The 18,995-nt window shown below is 40.4% G+C and overlaps 1 protein-coding gene across 1 annotated transcript in view; it reads right to left on the minus strand.

Moving 5' to 3' along the window:
- Positions 1-2,627: 2,627 nt before the first annotated feature.
- Positions 2,628-18,995, minus strand: part of SLC39A9 (solute carrier family 39 member 9) — a 40,492-nt gene continuing 24,124 nt past the window's right edge. The window contains exons 4-7 of the mRNA XM_074997179.1: positions 17,057-17,125; positions 13,298-13,383; positions 9,236-9,370; positions 2,628-5,421 (exon numbers count right to left, since the gene is read on the minus strand). Coding sequence (XP_074853280.1) covers positions 5,191-5,421; positions 9,236-9,370; positions 13,298-13,383; positions 17,057-17,125 — 521 coding nt within the window. The 3' untranslated portion in view covers positions 2,628-5,190. The remainder of the gene's footprint in view (positions 5,422-9,235; positions 9,371-13,297; positions 13,384-17,056; positions 17,126-18,995) is intronic.

Consider the following 18,995-nt stretch of genomic DNA (forward strand, 5'->3'; position numbering starts at 1 on the left):
GTCTGGTAAACACAAGTTGTAGGCCTGGACACGTTGGTTGTAACTTCACAGTTAAGGCGGCACTGAGTTTTTTTTTTACTTAAAGCAAAGATTCAACCAGTTTTGTATGGTGAATATAGCAACTTCTCCCACAACTTCCGAGCATACAATCTATGAAAAAAGACTGAATTTTCTGAGGATTTCCTGTTAAATCTACAATTCTGTAAAAAGTATGTCCTCCTTGTGAATCATGTTTTTGTGCCCTTTTGCTTAATAGCCGCTTGCTAAAACTTCTCTCACATCCACTCAAATCTCCAAGAACCTCTTGGATATAGGCCTACAAGTTAATTTCTCTTAGACTTTTTAACTGAAGATATGCGCACAAGCAAATATGTTCTTAAGAGAAACCCAGGAAGGACTCTTTTGCAAAACGGTCCATCTTTGTCACTCAAGAGCGCCCGTTTTCCTACACTATTGAAAAAGAGGGAACTTAGGGTACCCTTAGCAGAGATGGCCACTACCTTCCATTAATGCTAAGTAAGAGGCAGCCAAGAAGACAGCACCTTTCTCTGCTGTCAGCCCCAGCGGGGGCTACCAAGGTGCTGTGAAGACATGTGTGCTGAGTGGGCCAGAGAATGTGACAGAAAACCAGGCTGCAGGGGAATGTGATGTACCCAAGGGGGCGGAGAAGATTAAAATGGCTGTTTCCCCACAGCCCAAAGGTGAGGAGAGACAAAGTTGAGTCCCTGCCAATAGCCAGCAGTGAGGTTAACATTTTGTTTGTGCATTTATTGTTGAGTTTTTAATCTGAAATGCTCACACACAAAGTAGGTGCAAAAAATTTTCCCCTTGAGGCTCAAAAAACAAATAGGCAAAATGCAATGTGACTATTAACATTGTCATTTTTAAGCCAATCATGATTTCAGAGGTGTCTAATTTAGGTCTATTGAATATGTGCAGTTGGCAATATTGCTGATATCCATGCTGTTTCCTCCTTACTTTAATCCTAACTTCTTTCTGGCTCGTGGAAATCATGGGGAAAGATGCTTCCTAGGGCTCTATCCGTAAGCCCAGCTCTCCATTTGCTAGGGGTGCAAGCCTGCAAGTTTCCACCCCTGCCTATCCCCAAGCTCCTAAAACTATAGGGCAAGATGGAGACTGGCAACAAATTCTCTTGTTAAGTCAGTTAAATCATGCCCTGGCTTACATCTGTCATTCATATCCACATTTAAACTAAGATGATATTCTGCTACACCTCAGCTTTCCTTTATAGCTTTAATTTCTGTGGGGCATGCAGATATTAATTTACACAATCACAACAGAAATGTCTATACAAGAGAATCTCAGAATTATGAGCAACTTGGATATGGAGGTGGTTTGTAACTCTGAACATAATGGTGGTTCTTTCAAAAGATTATAACAACGTTGACTCGATATATTTTTTAAACTTTACTAACCAAAAGAAAACTGATGCTTTTAACTACCTTAATTTAAATGAAACAAGCACCGAAACTATTTTCTTACTTTGTCAAATTTTTTTTTAAAAACTTTCCCTTTTTTTTTTTTTTTTTTCCAGTAGTTTATGTTTAACACAGTATTGAACTCTATTTGTTCTTTTTTTCCCCATCTCTGCTGCTGGCCTGATAGTGTACTTCCTGTTCCAAATAAGGTGTCTGGTTGAGTGGGCAGTTCACAACTCCGATATTCATGACTCTGGAGTTCTAGTATAAATAACAATAAAATGCACCAGTCTTCAGCAGCACTCCCTTCAAGTGCCACTTCTCTTCTCATGGTCTCTAACGAAATCTCATATAATAAATGAGAAGCCAACTCTTCAGCACTGCACCTAATAAAAATTTAATATAATAAAACAAATCAAAAAACCAACAACATTTTTAAACCATTCACAATTAAAGTGGAAAAAGAACCCAAAAAATATAAGGCAGCCATTCATGGAATGATTTCATGTGTACAAATGGTTTTGAAGAGACATTAAAATTTACAGCTCAGTACGCTGAGTCACATCAAATGCAGTGACCAGGCAATTTTATTCCCTGGAAAGCCTGAGCTGCTGCAAGATATAACCAAAGGAAAATGAGAAAAGCTGATATTTTTAAAACTTCAAGATGGACTTAACAGAATATGAAATTCATTTGTGTGGGTTCCCCAGAACACCACAGACAAAAATCAACCAAACACCTCTTCCCAGATCTCCTGAGGATGATCAAAAAGACAACATAAATGAGAGCAACAGCAACATAGTTGTTCCATAACCTCTCACGGTTAGTTATGCTCAGAATAACATGAAGGGGCACAACTCAGCAACTGCCAACAAACCCTATAAGACAGTCACCAGTCTTTACAGTAGTTTATGAACAACCACTATTGTTCTCCTGGGTCTCTGGGATAACAGTAAGGTTTTAAGATATTCTACAGAGGAGCACTCCTTCAAGTTCAAATGTAGACACTAGGGTCCTGTGCTTAACTCTTGGACAAGTGACAGTATATTGGAGCATCTATAAAAAAACATTCTTATCCTGGTGTGGCTGCCCTGCCAGTCTCACATCTGCAATTATAACTGAGAACAGGAATTTCATTTATCATAATGTACAGAAAAATATTTTGCCTTTATTATACAAGGAACAAGATGAAAATGAATTATGAATTATGAGTTTATGAATTAGCTGAACACATTGGAACTAAAGCCAATGTAATCTTAACCAATTCTGGAGTATCAGTGCAGCCATCAGGAACTCAAATTGTCTGATGTGGAAAGTTCTGATCTGGGGGTGAGATTTGGAAAAAGAAGGGAAAATGAAAGCCAGTCAGTTACAAGAGCTGTCTGGGTGTACCTATTTTACAGCCCCATTACCAACTGAAAGTCTATATAAGGATAGACATTACAGACCAAAAACAGAAGACTAACCAAGAACTGATTTGCAACTGAAACTGATAAGAGATGGCTATGGTTATATGTGATAAATCGATTTTATTGTAGCAGATAAAGAGGGAGGATGGGCATATGACTAGGAATGCTGTTTTCATTCCTACTCACATTTAACTGAAATCTTATGCTGAACTACAGTTAGGATAGATTTGGTCACTTGAGGTAACAAAAAACTTACATTTTGCTACAATCGTATCTCTCACATAATCCCCAGTGTCCTGGTTAAACACAGCAGTCTCAGCTGTCGTTCGTTTAAAAAGAAGTTCAACAGATAATTTCATGTGTGTCAGTTAGGTGTGCTATATTTGCCATATTTTTTCAGAATACAACAGCATTTTAGAGGCCTAGTATCATGTACCATAGTTTAGGCCTCATATTTTATCTACCTTAACATAATTAAACTTGTAGGAAGGTTTTCTACATTCTAATAATTCAGTGTTGATTTTCAAATCCACCTTTAGGTAAAAACTAAAACCGTCACAACCATTAAAATCTGATCGTGATTTACTGTTTTTGTGCTGCTATAAAATGATGATCACTAATTAAACAAACAAATCCTGTTCTAAGAGCCATGACAATACCCACTGCTGAGCTAGATAATGAGGATGTAACGAAGTAAATAAATCAGAGCCATGATGGCTTGCATACCAAGTGAAACAGATGGCAAGGGAAAAAAGGGGCTCTCTTTTTCACAAGGAGTCAATGAGTTCTATGAGAAAGCAGTGATTTCAAGCTTTGACGATGTGTTTCAAACAATGAAAATAATTAAAAACAAAACTGTTTTGGCAATCTTATATTTAAATAGGAGAGAGATTCAGACTTGGGGCTTAAAATAGATGCAGCATTAAAAGCAATTTTTGTAAAACAAGAGTTTTGCTTTCAACCTGTGCGTGTCAATTGTTCTGAACTTATATGCACCAGTTATTAAAATGTACCATTTCTTGCATAATTAAATAAAAATGTTGCCTGACAACAGTCTTGATCAGGAAAGACTCTTATCATCCAGTTGCAATGGGCCACTGACACAAACAGCTGACATCAGAGCAGCATCATTACAACTAACCATAATCACGAGGTGGTGGACTGCAAGACACCCAAAGGAGAAGAGTATGATTTTAATAGGCTCAACAAAAAACAATGTTCTGACTTGTTGGCATCAAGATTTTGCAGAACAGTTAACTAGTTTAGAGACACTGTGCATCTGCCAATGCGCACAGAGTGAGTGTTTCGTCCAGAGATCTTGTTAATTTTAATACTTTTTATTTAATAAAAAAACAGAACACCGGTTTCAGCCCTTATTGTATGAGCTAGTATAGTTCTCTGGCCCCTCAAACCCCACTTCCATCAGGCCTCTACTCAGAGCTCAGAAGAGATTGATTTTACAAAATACCACACATTTGTGTCTCAAGGATAGTAGCAGGGCAGTCCTGATGTTGCATTACTAACTACCTAAACACTTTTGGTTGCTACTCTTTACAGACATGTTGGGAGATCTGCTTCCAAAGTCCATTGCCTTTTTTAAAATAATATAATAATACATTGCATAAACAAAATAGAAACAATACTTCCTTGCTTCTGAGACTTCCTTCCTTTGAGTTAATTCAGGAAATGCAATGCAAGTGTCATATCCCTTTATTCAATTAGCTAAATTTCACATCCTATACTTTCTCTCGTATTTGTCCAATAATGTTTCTTCCAATCCGCAGTTCTTGTCTTTTGCAACAAGTGCATTACCCACAATTTTGAGTACGGCATCTTTACGGCAAGGCTCACGGCAATGATGTTACAAGGACCAGTCACATGTGTCAGGACAACATAAAAAAATTGTAGAGGAGGGCTCCCCTATTCTAGGGGTAAGACAATTTCCACAAATTAAAAGGCATCCATCCATTGTTTTATTCTCAGCGTTGAATGCTGAGCCACAGAATACTTTGGTGATTACAATTTCATGATGAGCCATTAAGTTCCCCACCACTCACCTTTCTTAAAATTCAAAGTCCATCTTCCCTGAGAATAGGGTCAGAAGTCAAAATGAATATATCAAATGTCTTCAGAAAAGAAAATTACAGAAACTTTATGTCTGACTGCCAAAGTACATTTTGCTACACTCAAAGCTCTTCCAGAATTCCTCAGTAGGAATCAGGCTTCCCTCTGAACTCCACAGCGCAGATGGGGTGGATCATGGGGTAAGAGAGGCAACGACGAAAAGAGCAGTTGACATTTACTGCTCACACCAAATCAAGGAGAACAGTGACTTTGAACCTTTAGTGCTGGTGCCCAATGGACAAAACTAGAGGAATAAGGCAGCCCAGAACCAGGGCTGTCACCTCCAGGCGGCTGAGTCCTTTCCCACCTGTTGATTCAGGTTTGTGGCTATGCCCCATTCCTCCTACCTCTGGAAGGACATGAACTGTGGCAACATAAAGAAAAGTCCCAGCAGAGAAAAGCATGGCAACTCCAGTGGCATTGACTTCTGAAAGGGCTTCTTTGCTGCTCTGTGAAAGAGAAAAAGGAGAGGAAAAAAGTTAAGTGAATCCAAACTACAAGAGATTCAATAAATAAAAAAACACACCAACATTTCAACTTTATTATGCTTTAATCAACAACCGTTCTTTTGAAATGACAATTATTCTTTAAAAAAAAAAAGATACCACACTTAGGTCTGAAAATGTTTTAACAACTTATACTTTCAAATACCATCGGACATTACAATCATTGACAGAGATTAGAGGGGGGAAAAAAATCTCTCGTTTGCAGTTTGGTTACATTGTGCATTTGGCAGTATTGGGTGTATAATAAATTGAACTATTTTTCTCCTGTAGTCATTTAGCCTTATTTGTGAGAGTCTTTCACACAACAATCGAACAGCAAAATATACTTTTCAAAATAGGAAACTTAAATTATAAATCCACAAAATTTGCCACTGAAGACACTGAAGTTATTTTTTAACTGACTAGATTTCAAGATGATCTCAAGACTTTCCAGGCCTGGCTCTCTTCCCACTAAGGTAATGTGAGTTTTACTACTCACTTCAATGAGATCTGACTTCAGGTCATATATGCTCACCTAGCAGTATTTAAACTGTAAGCACAACAAGCACTGTGAATTTTCCACGGGTTTTATACATACATTGTATGTATCTAGTATATTAAAAATGATTAAGAATCCTTTTATTAATTTCATTTTATTACGTCTCTCCCTTTATACATGAGCTTCTGCCACACCAGGATCAGGCTCACACCACACAAAACCACATGTAATAAAATGGAAAATTTGTCCACTCACTTGTAGGGTACTACTTGGTTAAATTCTTATTTAACTCTGTGATCTTATTTTCTTGGTATATTCTTAGGTTCTTGGTGACAGATCTCTGAAGACAAATACCGTACACTAACCATTTCAGCCTCCCACATCCTACCTGCTACAAATGACCTAGCAGGAACTTATATAAAAGACTGTTACACATATGTACACTGGTGCAGTGGTTCTCAGCCATGGGTAGGCATATCCTTGGGAGTATGCAGATATCTGCCTGTGTGTATCAACTCACTTAGAAATTTGCCTAATTTAAATAGACTACAGCAAAGTCAGTAGAAACTAAAATTTCATACAATGACTTGTTCATACTATTGTCTATGCTACACACTGAAATGTTACTACAATATTTATAAAATAAATCAATTGGAATATAATTATATGATAAAAATAAGTGTGCAAGCAATTTTTCAGTCACAGTGTGCTGTGAATCTTCTGTATTTTCATGTCTGATTTGCAAACAGGTAGTTTTTCAGCAAGGTGAAACTTGGGAGTAACACAAGACAAAAAAGACTCTTGAAAGGCGTACAACAGTCTGGAAAGGTTCAGAGCCATTGTACTAGTGCACATAAATACATCTACTGGTTACAATGAACAATGGTTACAATGAACAAATGAAGCTTGGTCTAATGAGCACCTTATTAGTTGCTCATTTTAGACAGATGTTGAGGTTTTCCTTTGGGAGGATACATGGTCAGCAACAGTGCAAGTCATTTACTGTTGCAAGTCTTGATTTTTCAAAGGAACAGCTGGTGTATCTCAAGCAAAGTCCACACTGCACACACAATGCATCTTGCATATACACAACTCTACAACCTGGACTTTATTATGTAAACAAATAAAATTAATTGTTTTTAGAAGTATTTTGGTATGAATCACTTGGCATATTTGGACCTATAATCAAACATCCAATCACTGCAGGCAGGCAAGCTGTCTAATGGTCCTAGTGCATTGGGAGTTGAGATTTCTAGTTTTCCTGTTTCTGGCTTTACTAGCAGCTCAACCTGCGTGTCTGTTTTCCTGTGCTTAATTTACAGGACAGTTATGAGACTAAATAACTTATGTTTTAAAGGCCATGGATTATTTTAGGTGAAAAGCACCATAAAAATGTGAAGCACAAGCAAAGTCCCAGGTATACTGTCATGATCAGAACCCAAGTTCTACAGCAAGAACCCTACTTTGAATGGCACTCCAATTCTTAAGTGATACACTGTCAATTTTGCAGCATTAGTGACTACGTTCAAAACCTGAGATTGTTCTAACCTTACTAGAAGCACAGTGTTCCTTGTGATATATTGAGGAGCCGCAGATTTCTGTACCCACAACATAAGTTATCAAAGGGAAAAAGCTGGATGCTTTAGGCAGCATTTGGGGCCTTTGTCACCCTAGAAGGAAAAGGAGGTGACAGGAGCTTGTTTGAACCTCTGAGCACCATGGAGGGGGGATGAATCCCACCTCTGTCTCTAGGAAGAGGGAAAGAAAAGAGTTTGTCTAGCAAGGAGCTGGGGCTTGAACTAGGGATAGAAAAGGTTAACCGGTTACCCAGTAACCATTAGGCTTACCAGAATGCTTACTGGGTAACGAGTTAACCATGCCTTTCTCAAGTCCCAGTGGACAGCCAGCCATGCCAGGCCACAGCTGGCCAACAGGATCCTGGCAGTATCGGAAAGGCAGACAGGGCAGGGTGGCAACCAGGAGGGACCCAAGCCTCTGGGCCCAGCTCTATTACGCAGGTGGGATCCTGGCTCCCAGTCCCATTGGAGTGGCCCAACTGGGCAGGTAGGACCCTGGCCATACTAAAGGGGCTCCAGCCCCAACTGCAGAGGGCAGGCTGTTCTGGAGCAGCCCCCAACATGTTTGCCCACACATCATACCTCCCAATTCACTGGCTAAACAATATTGTTTTAAACTGTTTTGACCAATATTTTACATCCTCAGCTTCAACTCCCAAAGCCTTGACAGTGACAGCCACACCACTGTTCCACTTTGGAAGGACAAACACAACAATTAAATGTTTTCCCTAAAATGATAAGCACTGTAAAAATTAGGGTTGTGGTTTAAACAAACAGTCTTTGTCTCAGTCTACATTTGCCTCCAACTTCGAAGGGGGCATGTTAATCAGGGCGATGGGGGATTACTAATGAAATGCTGTAGTGAATACGCAGCACTTCATTAGGCTAATTCTCCCCGTGGCAACTTCGAAGTGTCAAACTTTGAAATGCTGGCATGTGTGTAACAGCGGGCACTTTGAAGTGCCCGCGCTATTTCGAAGTGCCTTTACTCCTCAAAATTATGAGGCTACACCATCAAAACATCAAAATTATGAGGAGTAAAGGCACTTCAAAGTGCCTGAGGCTACACGCATGCCAGTACTTCAAAGTTTGACACTTCGAAGTTGCCACGGGGAGAATTAGCCTAATGAAGTGCTGCGTATTCACTGCAGCACTTCTTTAGTAATCTCTCATCGCCCTGATCAGCACGCCCCCTTCGAAGTTGGGGGCAAGTATAGACAAGCCCTTTATGTTTCAGAGGTCAAACCCATTCAAGATGGATGGAAATACAGTCTCATATATCAGGGCTACTGTTTCAAAGTGCCTGCTTGCAGATTCAACAAAATATGTATTTCAATTTGTCAGGTTAGTTTCCTAGTTTCTTAAAGTGAAATTTACAAAGCATTTTCCTTCTTAAAATGAAAGCTTAGATTCCCCAGCACAACCGTATGGCAGAGGCAACTGCCACAGAATTGGGAGAAAGCATTATTTGTTTAGTAAAACAAGACCTTCCTCTTTTGAGAAATTTGTTTATAAACTTGCAACTATCTGACAGGAATGTCCCAGCTATGCAGGTAGTATGGAAAAAAACATATTTGAGGGAAGTGAAGCAGTTTGGAACTATGTGTTTTTCAATCCACTGAAGAATTGCATGGTCCCCCATTCCCCGCCGCCTGTAATTCAGTCGTTAAGCTACCATCAGAATTAAAGCCCAAACTTTTACCTTGCTTAGCCCTAAATATGTCACCATGGACAAAACAGGTGCTGCCAATGCAAAGACCAGCAAGTGTTTTCTGATTCGATTCCGTTCCAGCCCAGCATGCATTAGGAAAGAAACCAAGCCAAAGGCAGCTGGTGCCTGTAAAAAAAAAACAACAGTCAGAGCAATATCTTCTTGGCTATGACTCCTTATAATTTAAGAGGTACAATGACAACAAAAAAAGTTGTGGTAAATATATATTGTTCCTATTAATTGTACTGAAGTGGAATATTCAAAACCAGAGTGCCAGAATTCTCTAATGGTTACACACCTATAGCAGTTATGCTGCTTTCTGCACTCTTTTTTGTTCTGGCTATCCTATTTGCATAATCACTGGATGGTTATTTCATAACACCACAGCATATGAATCAATGGACTATTGTTGAATGCCAGCATTTTCATTACTGTGCTGATTTGTCATACTATAGTGTTATTATAATCCCTTTGTTCTGACTAGCTTTGGTAATCAAAATTTGTTCGATCAACTTATGTAATCAGAATTTCTAGGCAACCTGCAAGAAACAAAAATGCCTCCTGAGTGTTTCCTTTTCTTCAACTAAGGTGGGACAAATTCCCCTTCTGCACCCACCCTCCTTTCTCAACCCCCTCCGGCATACTGAACTCCTCCTTTCTGGCCCCACCCCAGAGCCTAGGGGCCCCCATCTGGCCTGGCCTGACTTATCTGAAAACTAGATCCAGGAAATCTTTTTCAGCCCATATAAAAAAAGATCTGAACAAATATATGATTAATTGAATATTAACGGGAAACTGAAAGGCTATTGGTCCAGCTTTGATGTTCAGTGTTTCTTCTTCATTGGCATAAGACTTATCAAAACTCTTATTTCAGTACAAGGAACGGCATTCAATTTTGCTTTAGATGTCTGTAACCCTTTCAACCTCAGAGTTACCTTTTAATATTGCAAAATGATTGCAAAGCAGACCACTAAACGCACTATTCCTAGTGGAACTCTGCACATAATTAACGTCCATCACAGATTTTATTCTTTCCCCCCAGTTTAATTCACGCCCCCCTTCAAGGCACATCTGATTTGGGCATTAAGAACAGCTGGGGAGATACGTGTCACAGAACCGGGGAAGATGGGGATGGGTGTGCATAGCAGTCTGTCCCTCTTGCTCGCTATCATGGTGTGTCTAGAGCTGGAGACATGCATACATATCCCAGTGGCTCCTACACTGTGCTGTACTCCAAAAGAGACTGGTTCCACTTCTAATTCTGGTCAGGAGGGAGACATGAGAGGATTTCCTCTTCCCCTGCATGGAGTGGCCATGGACAGGTCAGGCCCACTCTTGGGAACCTCCTCCAGCTGCAGAAAGTTCTGCACACAACTCCTGATTCCTACTCCCATTGCTCCTCCATCATGGGGGCAGGGGACCACTGTACAGAGTTGCCCATGTCCACCTAACCCCTATGTATTCAGCCCACACACAAATACCCAGACACTCCCATGACCTCCACCTCTGCACTCACACTTCCCCCTGCATTCAAACACCCCACACCCTGACAAGCCCTCTACCTGAACTACACCACCAATCCCCCCAGCCCCTAGACTCCCACCCCACTGAGCTCCAACCAGCAACATCTGGACCTCCACCCTACCAAGCCCCAGTCCCCCAGCACCTGGATCTCCCACTGCATCCAGATCCTTCAGCCAAGCCCCACCCTCACCATACAGAGCCACTCTCCACTAAGCTCCAATCACCTTCACCCAGAACCCTGCCAAGAAGCCCCTGTGAATCCAGATCCTCCCACACATGGGCCTCACACTGAGCCGCCTGCACCCAGATAACACCTGGATTGCCCCCATCTGAAGCTCCTCCGTACCTGGATCACGTCAGAGAGAGCCTGCTTACTGCACACCTGGCTCATGCAATGGCTATGAAATGCTGTCCCTCTTGCTCACTACAGTGGTGTGCTGGCATGAAGGCACAGTGTTTCTGGGACATGCCTGGTCCTTGTACTCTTCTCAGTCAGGCGCAGCCTTACCACCGAGTGTATGTCCGAGGGGCTGCAGGATCCCCTCTCCCCACGCACCTGTGGCCTCCCCTGCTGTGCCAAAGCCTTCACACACACTGTCCTCCTAATCTCCTGTCTGCAACAATTTCATTTCTAGTCACTGGATAGCCACTAGACATGCTGAGTACTACTTATCCATGCCATTCGGGAAGGTCCCAGTCTGGCAAAGCATTCATTTCCATGAGGATACCAGGAGCTGAACTTTGTGAACATATTTAGAGCATGGCCTAACTTCACTCCAAAGGATGTACTTACTGCCCTTTAGCAATGTTTACACTGCAAAGAAAACCCAGCAGATGGGCTCACCAGTCTTGGGCGTGGCAGGGCTGTTTTACTACTCTGTGAACTTCTGGGCCAGGGCTAAAGGTTAGGCTCTAGGACGTTGAAGGGTGGGATGGTCCCAGAGCTCCAGCTCCAATGCAAGCCCAGAAACCTGCATAGTAATGCAACAGTCAGTTGGCTGGTACAGGCCAACTGCCAGGTTCTTTTCCTGGGTAGAATACCTGGAAATATTAGTGTTGAGCCTAACAGATGGGCTAACACACCCAATAAGGAATCTATTTGTCAAACATGTTTTCTGCTCTTTGTTGTTGTTGTCTGTATTGTTACAGACCTAGTAGCTGACAAGTATTACAAAATAAATTACCCAAATAATTGGAAGTGGCATGTTTATTGAAACAAATGAGATATGCGGAATTTTAAATTCCGTGCACAGAACTTTTAAGGTTTTTGTGCACAATTTAATATCAGTTCCCACAGTGCTGAGAACCACACAGAGATAGAAATGAATCCTCGCAGGAGGAAACATTTTTCCACACTTCAACATAATATACATAAAGTACCTTTTGCCATATATCCCTGCCTTCCTCAAGTATCCCTGCAGGCTCGTCTACACTACCACTTAAGGTCAATGGGCACAAAACAGATATCAAAACACTCCAGATCTACAAACCAGTTAGTCAACATTTTAATGGAATGGGGCATTCTGTCAATGACCTCAAGGTATGTGTGTTACTGAAGAAGAATTATCACACCGTTCTGGAAAGGGAAGCAGCCGCGCTGGCTTTTATATTCAAATTCGGCACATTAACACATGGTTTAAATCGTGATGGGAACTTTCCGAGTCACTATAGGGGCTTGTCTGCATACTTGGCTCAATCTAATTCTTGACCTTCCCCTCCACTCTCTGATTTGCTCACCTTGATTATCTTTTTCTGATTTGTCCTCCTTGCTTACTGTTTTTGGTTCTCTGTGCCTTAAAGAGTGAGTCTGTTCTGGTCTGGCTATGGTCTGAGGAAGTGGGTCTGTCCCACGAAAGCTCACCTAATAAACTATTTTGCTAGTCTTTAAAGCGCTATTTGACTGCTTTTTGTTTTTATACTTAAGTCATTGTTATCTGAAAAAGTCATGGCCCAGAGCAATGCAAGTTACATCGACTGAAAGGGTGTCAATGCTGCATGATACTGATGGCAGACCTTTCACTGTGGTGCAGTAATTATGTCGACAGGACAGCACTCTTTCTGTGGTACTGAGCACCTTCCTCAGTCATCCTACAGTGGCACAGTTGCAACACTTAAGATGGGCTAATTTAGCACAGTAGGCAGGCCTAGCCCTAAGACTCTCGAGGATAAAACCTTCATGTGCCTTCTCCACCTTCAATAGCCCTCTGTGGTTTCTACATTTCCTCCAGTCCAAATATTATTGTTCTCTCTCTCTCACCCATTGTTGTACATTGTAGGCAGTTGTCTGACAAACTCAAACACCTGTTACCCTGTGCATTTCTGAAATTCATCATTCCCCGACCAAGACTGACCGGATATAGCTTCCATTGATAAGCATAGCCACCTAATATCATACTTGTGTTCTCTAATCCCTTACTTTGTAATACCACATGAGCAGTTTCTTGCAGCTCCACAAACTGAGGTTAACTCAAACAAGAGACCCAAACTTTCTTTTTTTAAAAAAAGTAACATTTTACGACCAGGACTTACCTTGTGTAGCATAATTGCAACAAACACTATTAACTGGACACTGGTCTGGGAAGTGGAAGCTGCGGCACCCAATGCAACACCATCAGCTTAAATTGATAAAAAGTCAAAAGAGTGCTCATGTGAATTCACTGAATATTCATATAACACCACAAAGTTTACTTATTTCTCCATTGGCTACCAATATAAAATTGTGCATTGCTTTAAAAATAAATTATCATACTAAAGCCCTTAATAATACTGACCCAGCAGCTCCCTGACTTGCTTCCCACTTCTTTTCCCAAACCATGCTTTGAGGTCTGAGGACAAAATCCTAGCTCTAGTGAAGTCAATGGAAGTTTGTCACTGATTTCAATAGTGCAAGGATTGTATGCTGAGACCTATTAGTCTTTAGCATATCCGAATTTACAGTTGGAATAATTCAGGGAACAGAGTTCTGCTGTTAACTAATTCCACTGCTATGAAATATTTCCCACCTAAACAATTTAAATCAAACAATCTTTAAAAATATACAAAGAATTCTACTTATTAGTTTTGGAATGGTGAAATGCCTACCTGCTACATTAACACCCTTTCTCTTTTGATTTTTATGCATTAACACACACGTATCAGTTAACTGGCTGTTCATAATTTTTTCTCTTTTTATACAAAACACATGCCTTAATAAAAACATTTTTTGGTTGAAAGCTGCTTCATGATGTACATTAGCACAACGCTTTTTATCGTGATGGATCCAAAGACAGCGCACCATAAACCCTTGATAAAGCAGACCACGTTTTACCAGACATTGGTAACAACAGACACCCACTAGCCTCCCCCGCAAAGAAAGGAGAGCACAGTATTATACTCTACAGTACTGTAAATAGTGACTCAGAGACACCACCGGTCCCCTCATGGCTGAGATTGCTGCAGCTGCGGGGTCCCTGGCCACAGCTGGGATCACCAGAGCTGCAGGGTCCCTGATCACAGCTTGGAGTGTCACTGTCACCATGACCCCTTCAGCCACCACTGTGGCTGACATCCGTGGCGGTGATCCCAGCCATGTGGTAAGTGGGGAATTTGGGGGAGGACAAAGCAGCTGAGAGCCAGAGGAGCCCCTGTCCTCTACCCTGAGTGTGTGTGGCTCAGAGCCAGACAAGCTGCCACACTCAGGGCAGAGTGCAGATAGCTTGGAACTGGAGGAGCCACCATGTCTGCCAGAGCCAGGAGGAGCTGGGAAGGTCAGTGAGTTAACCCTCAGATATAATGGACTTTTGGTTTTAATGGACACCCCTCCTTCGCATTAGTCCATTGTATCGAGGGTTTACTGTATGTACATATGCATTTATTTTACACATCCACAAACAGGGCGAAGTACAGAGGTTTGTGTCATATGAGTTTGAGCTCGCCAAATTATATCAGAAAATAAAGAAATAATTAAACAGCTCACCCCATGTGAATGAGAATCTGAACCTTAACACTGCATAAAACAGCCATATATTTTGTTTATAGAGCATATTTTTAGAGGGAAAAACTGCATTAACAAGGTTTTAGAGAACTTTTAAAATTGATACTGTTTTTCACAATACCCCTTTCTCCCATCTGTAATACTGGCTTATCTTGGGACCATAAATCCTTACTGCAAAGGTCTCGGAAAGAAACAGGAAAAGGTACCAAATACATTTTAGAAACTTCTAAAAGTTGGCATTTTTATATATAACTGTATCATAAATGTAATGATGACTAATATCTTCCAACCTACCCTGAGTAGAATTAAGTGTTGCCATCTCATTGGTAATAAGTGTTTTTTGTCTGAAAATATGCCTCTATTACCAAGTGGTTAAATGAACCATTTTATAAGCCCAGTGATTTTCAAGATTCTAGACCTAGAACCAGTCACAGGTCCATCACTGAATCCTGTCCATCATAAATGCAAGTCATACTCCTTCACCAAATATGTTTTTCCCTGCAAAATTACTCCTCCCCATGCCTACCCCCGCTGCTTTTTGAACATTTCTTCGTGGTTCAGAATGTAAGAAGTGACCCCAGAAAAGGCTGCTCAGTGGGCAGACTGCAGACGAGGCAGCCAAAGGTTCACAATAAAAAAAAACTGCTAAATATATCTTGTACTGAAGTAATAAAATCCCTGGAACAAGAAGTATCTTTTTATTAAATATGCATACAGTACCTAACCTGCCTCTGAAATCCAAATAAATAATTACAAAGATTTCAACACTATGGCTATGTCTACACTACAGACATGTTTCGAAAGAAGCCCCTTCCGGAAGATCTCTTCTGAAAGAACTTCTTTTGAAAGGAGTGCCTGTATGCACGCACGCAGCCCGATCTTTCGAAAGAACCGACTCTTGACAAAAGGGCCTGCGGAGCGTCTACACGTTCTCTTTCAAAAGAAGCTTTCCAAAGGGGGCACTCTCCCTGAAAGGGGAAAAGAAGAGCGATTTCAAAAGGAGCGCCTCATTCTTTCAACTTACTTGAAAAAAGAACGCTTTGTGTGTGTAGACACTCCACGGGATCTTTCAAAAAATTCTTTTGAAAGAACTTGCTAGTGTAGATGCAGCCCCACATGTCTAACATAATTATTTGCATGCAGTGCTTTTTTTGTGCTGGTACTTGCCAGTACTGAGTCCCAGCACCTTGGCAGCCCCAGCTATGGAACTGGCAAGGGGTGGAGGGCAGGAAGCAGGCTAAGTACCAGCTCCTCTCCTTTTTTTTTTTTCTTCTTTCTTTTGTTTTTAAAATAAAAACAAAAAAAGGCACTGTTTGTATGTCTTGCTTCACCCATCACTGATCAGCAGCCATCACTGGAGTTGCGACAGCAGATGTTAACAATGCACCACAAGTCTTAAGAAAAGAAATGAAGAAAAGTAATATACCCAATTAAGATGCCTTGGAACATTTTCGGGAGGCGGAATACTGTTTTCATATTGAGCAACGAAGGGTCCTGTGGCAACTTATAGACTAACAGAAAAGTTTAGAGCATGAGCTTTCGTGAGTTAACTCACTTCTTCAGATGCATCAGCATCTGAAGAAGTGAGTTAACTCACGAAAGCTCATGCTCTAAACTTTTCTGTTAGTCTATAAGGTGCCACAGGACCCTTCGTTGCTCTACAGATCCAGACTAACACGGCTACCCCTCTGATACTTGTTTTCATATTAGAATTTAATCAAACCAGTCATTCTACTTTTGCTTTAAAATGAAACAGAAGATGCAAAAATTCTATGCTTTCAAAAGAACTTCATTTTACAGTAAAAATAATTTGCTAAATACATCAAACGGGAACCAGACTCTAACACTGAAAGAACTGAAGTTGTAATAGACAAATTGGTCTCCCTTGCCCCTTAAAATTTTTGCATGGTATGTTATTTTTCATTGCTAACACTTATTTACCAACTATTTGTACATTTTAAAAGTTCTATATGTTGTTTCTTAGCACCTAAAATAGTTTCTCTCCTACAAAGCTCAGAATCAAGGTTTACTGTAATTAAGATTGCTAAAGCCCCCCCCCCGACCCCGAACGTCTTCTTATCTGAATCATATATAGCATATATGCCAGTCCTTGTAGGAATTTTTTCCAGATCATTTTTAAACAATGTTCAGTTAACTTAGAAGAAAATGGAAAATCTGTCTCTAAATGTATAAATGAATTTCTTTTGCCGAATACATATTATTGCCATTTAAAATTCAAAAGGTTTATTTAATTTAGATGGGAAAACTGATAGTAATAGATTACCCATTTCAGATCTTATAATAATTCAGCCTACCTGCAGCATGGACCACTAGTCCCAGTGTAGTAGTGATTTTGGAATTGCCTGATCTGGCCGCTTCTGGGTCTGCATTAGACAATACAAGATATAAACAAGCATATGAATCATGCTGGAAAGAAATATACTATAAACACCGAGGCACAATTTCTCAGCTGTGACCCAATTTTAAACAGCTAAGTAATTATCATACATTTCCCAGCAAGCTAGTCAAAACACTGTATATTATTCAGAATTGAAGGGAACACTGACAGGGAGATGCAAGTCATTACTCTCAATCCTTTTGAAACTGAATTATAGTTTGAGATTCTTTACCTTCCCCAGCTCAGCACAGAAAGCTTTACGCCACCCTTGTACTCAGGATTCTGGGCTACTTCAAGGACTAGTGCTTGTCCCACTTAAATAAGAGCAGCCAAGAGTTGATCTAATGTACATCAGCTTCCCAAATGCTGCCTGAGGGTTATTCAACAGCTTGCTGCAACACAGAATGCCCACACTATCATGTGCTACTACACCTGCTCCCTCCCCATATTCCTCTGAGCTGGGCCTTATAGGAAGGGCCAGCTATAGCAGTGACTTGATTATGGACACTGTCTGCTGGCTTCTTCTGGGAAGTTTATGAATCCTATATGGTGCCGCATGGACTGAAGAAGATGGGAGAATCCTCCCATACTATCTAATGTAGAAAGAGAAATTCATGTATAACTGCTCAAGACTGAAGGCAAATGATGGACCATTCACTACTTTAATCTCACCATCTATTTGTAAACTAACTCTTTAGGAGACATGAAAAAACGCACTCCTGTACATCGAACAGAAGGGAAATTAAAGAGTGGAAAAAAAAATTCCCAGAGCACTATCAGCTACTGGTACCAACCTAAAACATCTAATCTGTTACATTTCAAGTGGTTAGATAACTGCTGTTTAGCTATATTGCTGCTTGACTGCTACCCCAATTCCATCTAGTCATGCGCAAGTTCACTCTCCCCTTTAAAGTTCAAGAGACAAAGAGGGTGAGAAAATATCTTTTATTGGACCAATGTCTGTTGGTGAAAGTGACATGCTTTCTAAAGCTTGTCTTCAACCAACAGATGTTAGCTCAATAAAAGATGTTTTCTAATCCATCTCGTCTTTAATGCCCTGTGACGAACATGGCTACAACAACCCCTTAAAGTTTTTATTATTTCATTCCTCTTAATTTAAGCCTATGTCATTAGTTCTGGACTATCCACCAAACCCAAACAGACAGATGGATCATATTTAAAGGTTATACTAAATTCTAACCTCTATAGCTAACCTAGTTTAAAGGAACAGAAAAATCTAATCTACTGAGGTAACATTAATGGGTAATTAATGCCACTGATTCAAGCTTCACGTCAGGAAAAGGCATTTTATAAATCCTTAACTGTTCTGGCAACACTTACAGTTTCTTGATTATATTTCATGTGGGAGATAAAATAAAGGCTCAGAGAAAATTGTTCCATATATCATTCAGTTTTTGAGTCTGTGCATCTTAAAAGGACAAAGACAAAAATAAGCCCATTTTGTCCTAACCAGGAAAGAGGAAAAAAAGTGTTGTGAAACTACACAAATTGTTCAACTGAATTTCTTGCTAACCTATTTGCCAAGCTTCCCCTTGAGAAGCTATCTTAATAAGATAACAGGGTTAATACACAGACATAGGCATCTATAAGGAAGACTCTCAATCATGTTGAGAAGCTTATGAGTAGCAGAGGGGAAAACGAGAAAAGAGGAGAGAATATGGTAAAAACATTAACAAAATCTAAACATAAGCACATTGCTGAAAACTGAAAAGAAATAAGGATCTGGGTAAAATGTGACAGCAAAGGTCACCAACAATATTTTGAACTACCTGTTATTCAAAAGGCTTGTATAGGGGAATACATTAGTACCAGTGAAAGTCACCATAGCTCCTACT

This window comes from Carettochelys insculpta, chromosome 6 (assembly GCF_033958435.1).
Source record: "Carettochelys insculpta isolate YL-2023 chromosome 6, ASM3395843v1, whole genome shotgun sequence".
Taxonomy (NCBI): Eukaryota; Metazoa; Chordata; order Testudines; family Carettochelyidae; genus Carettochelys; species Carettochelys insculpta.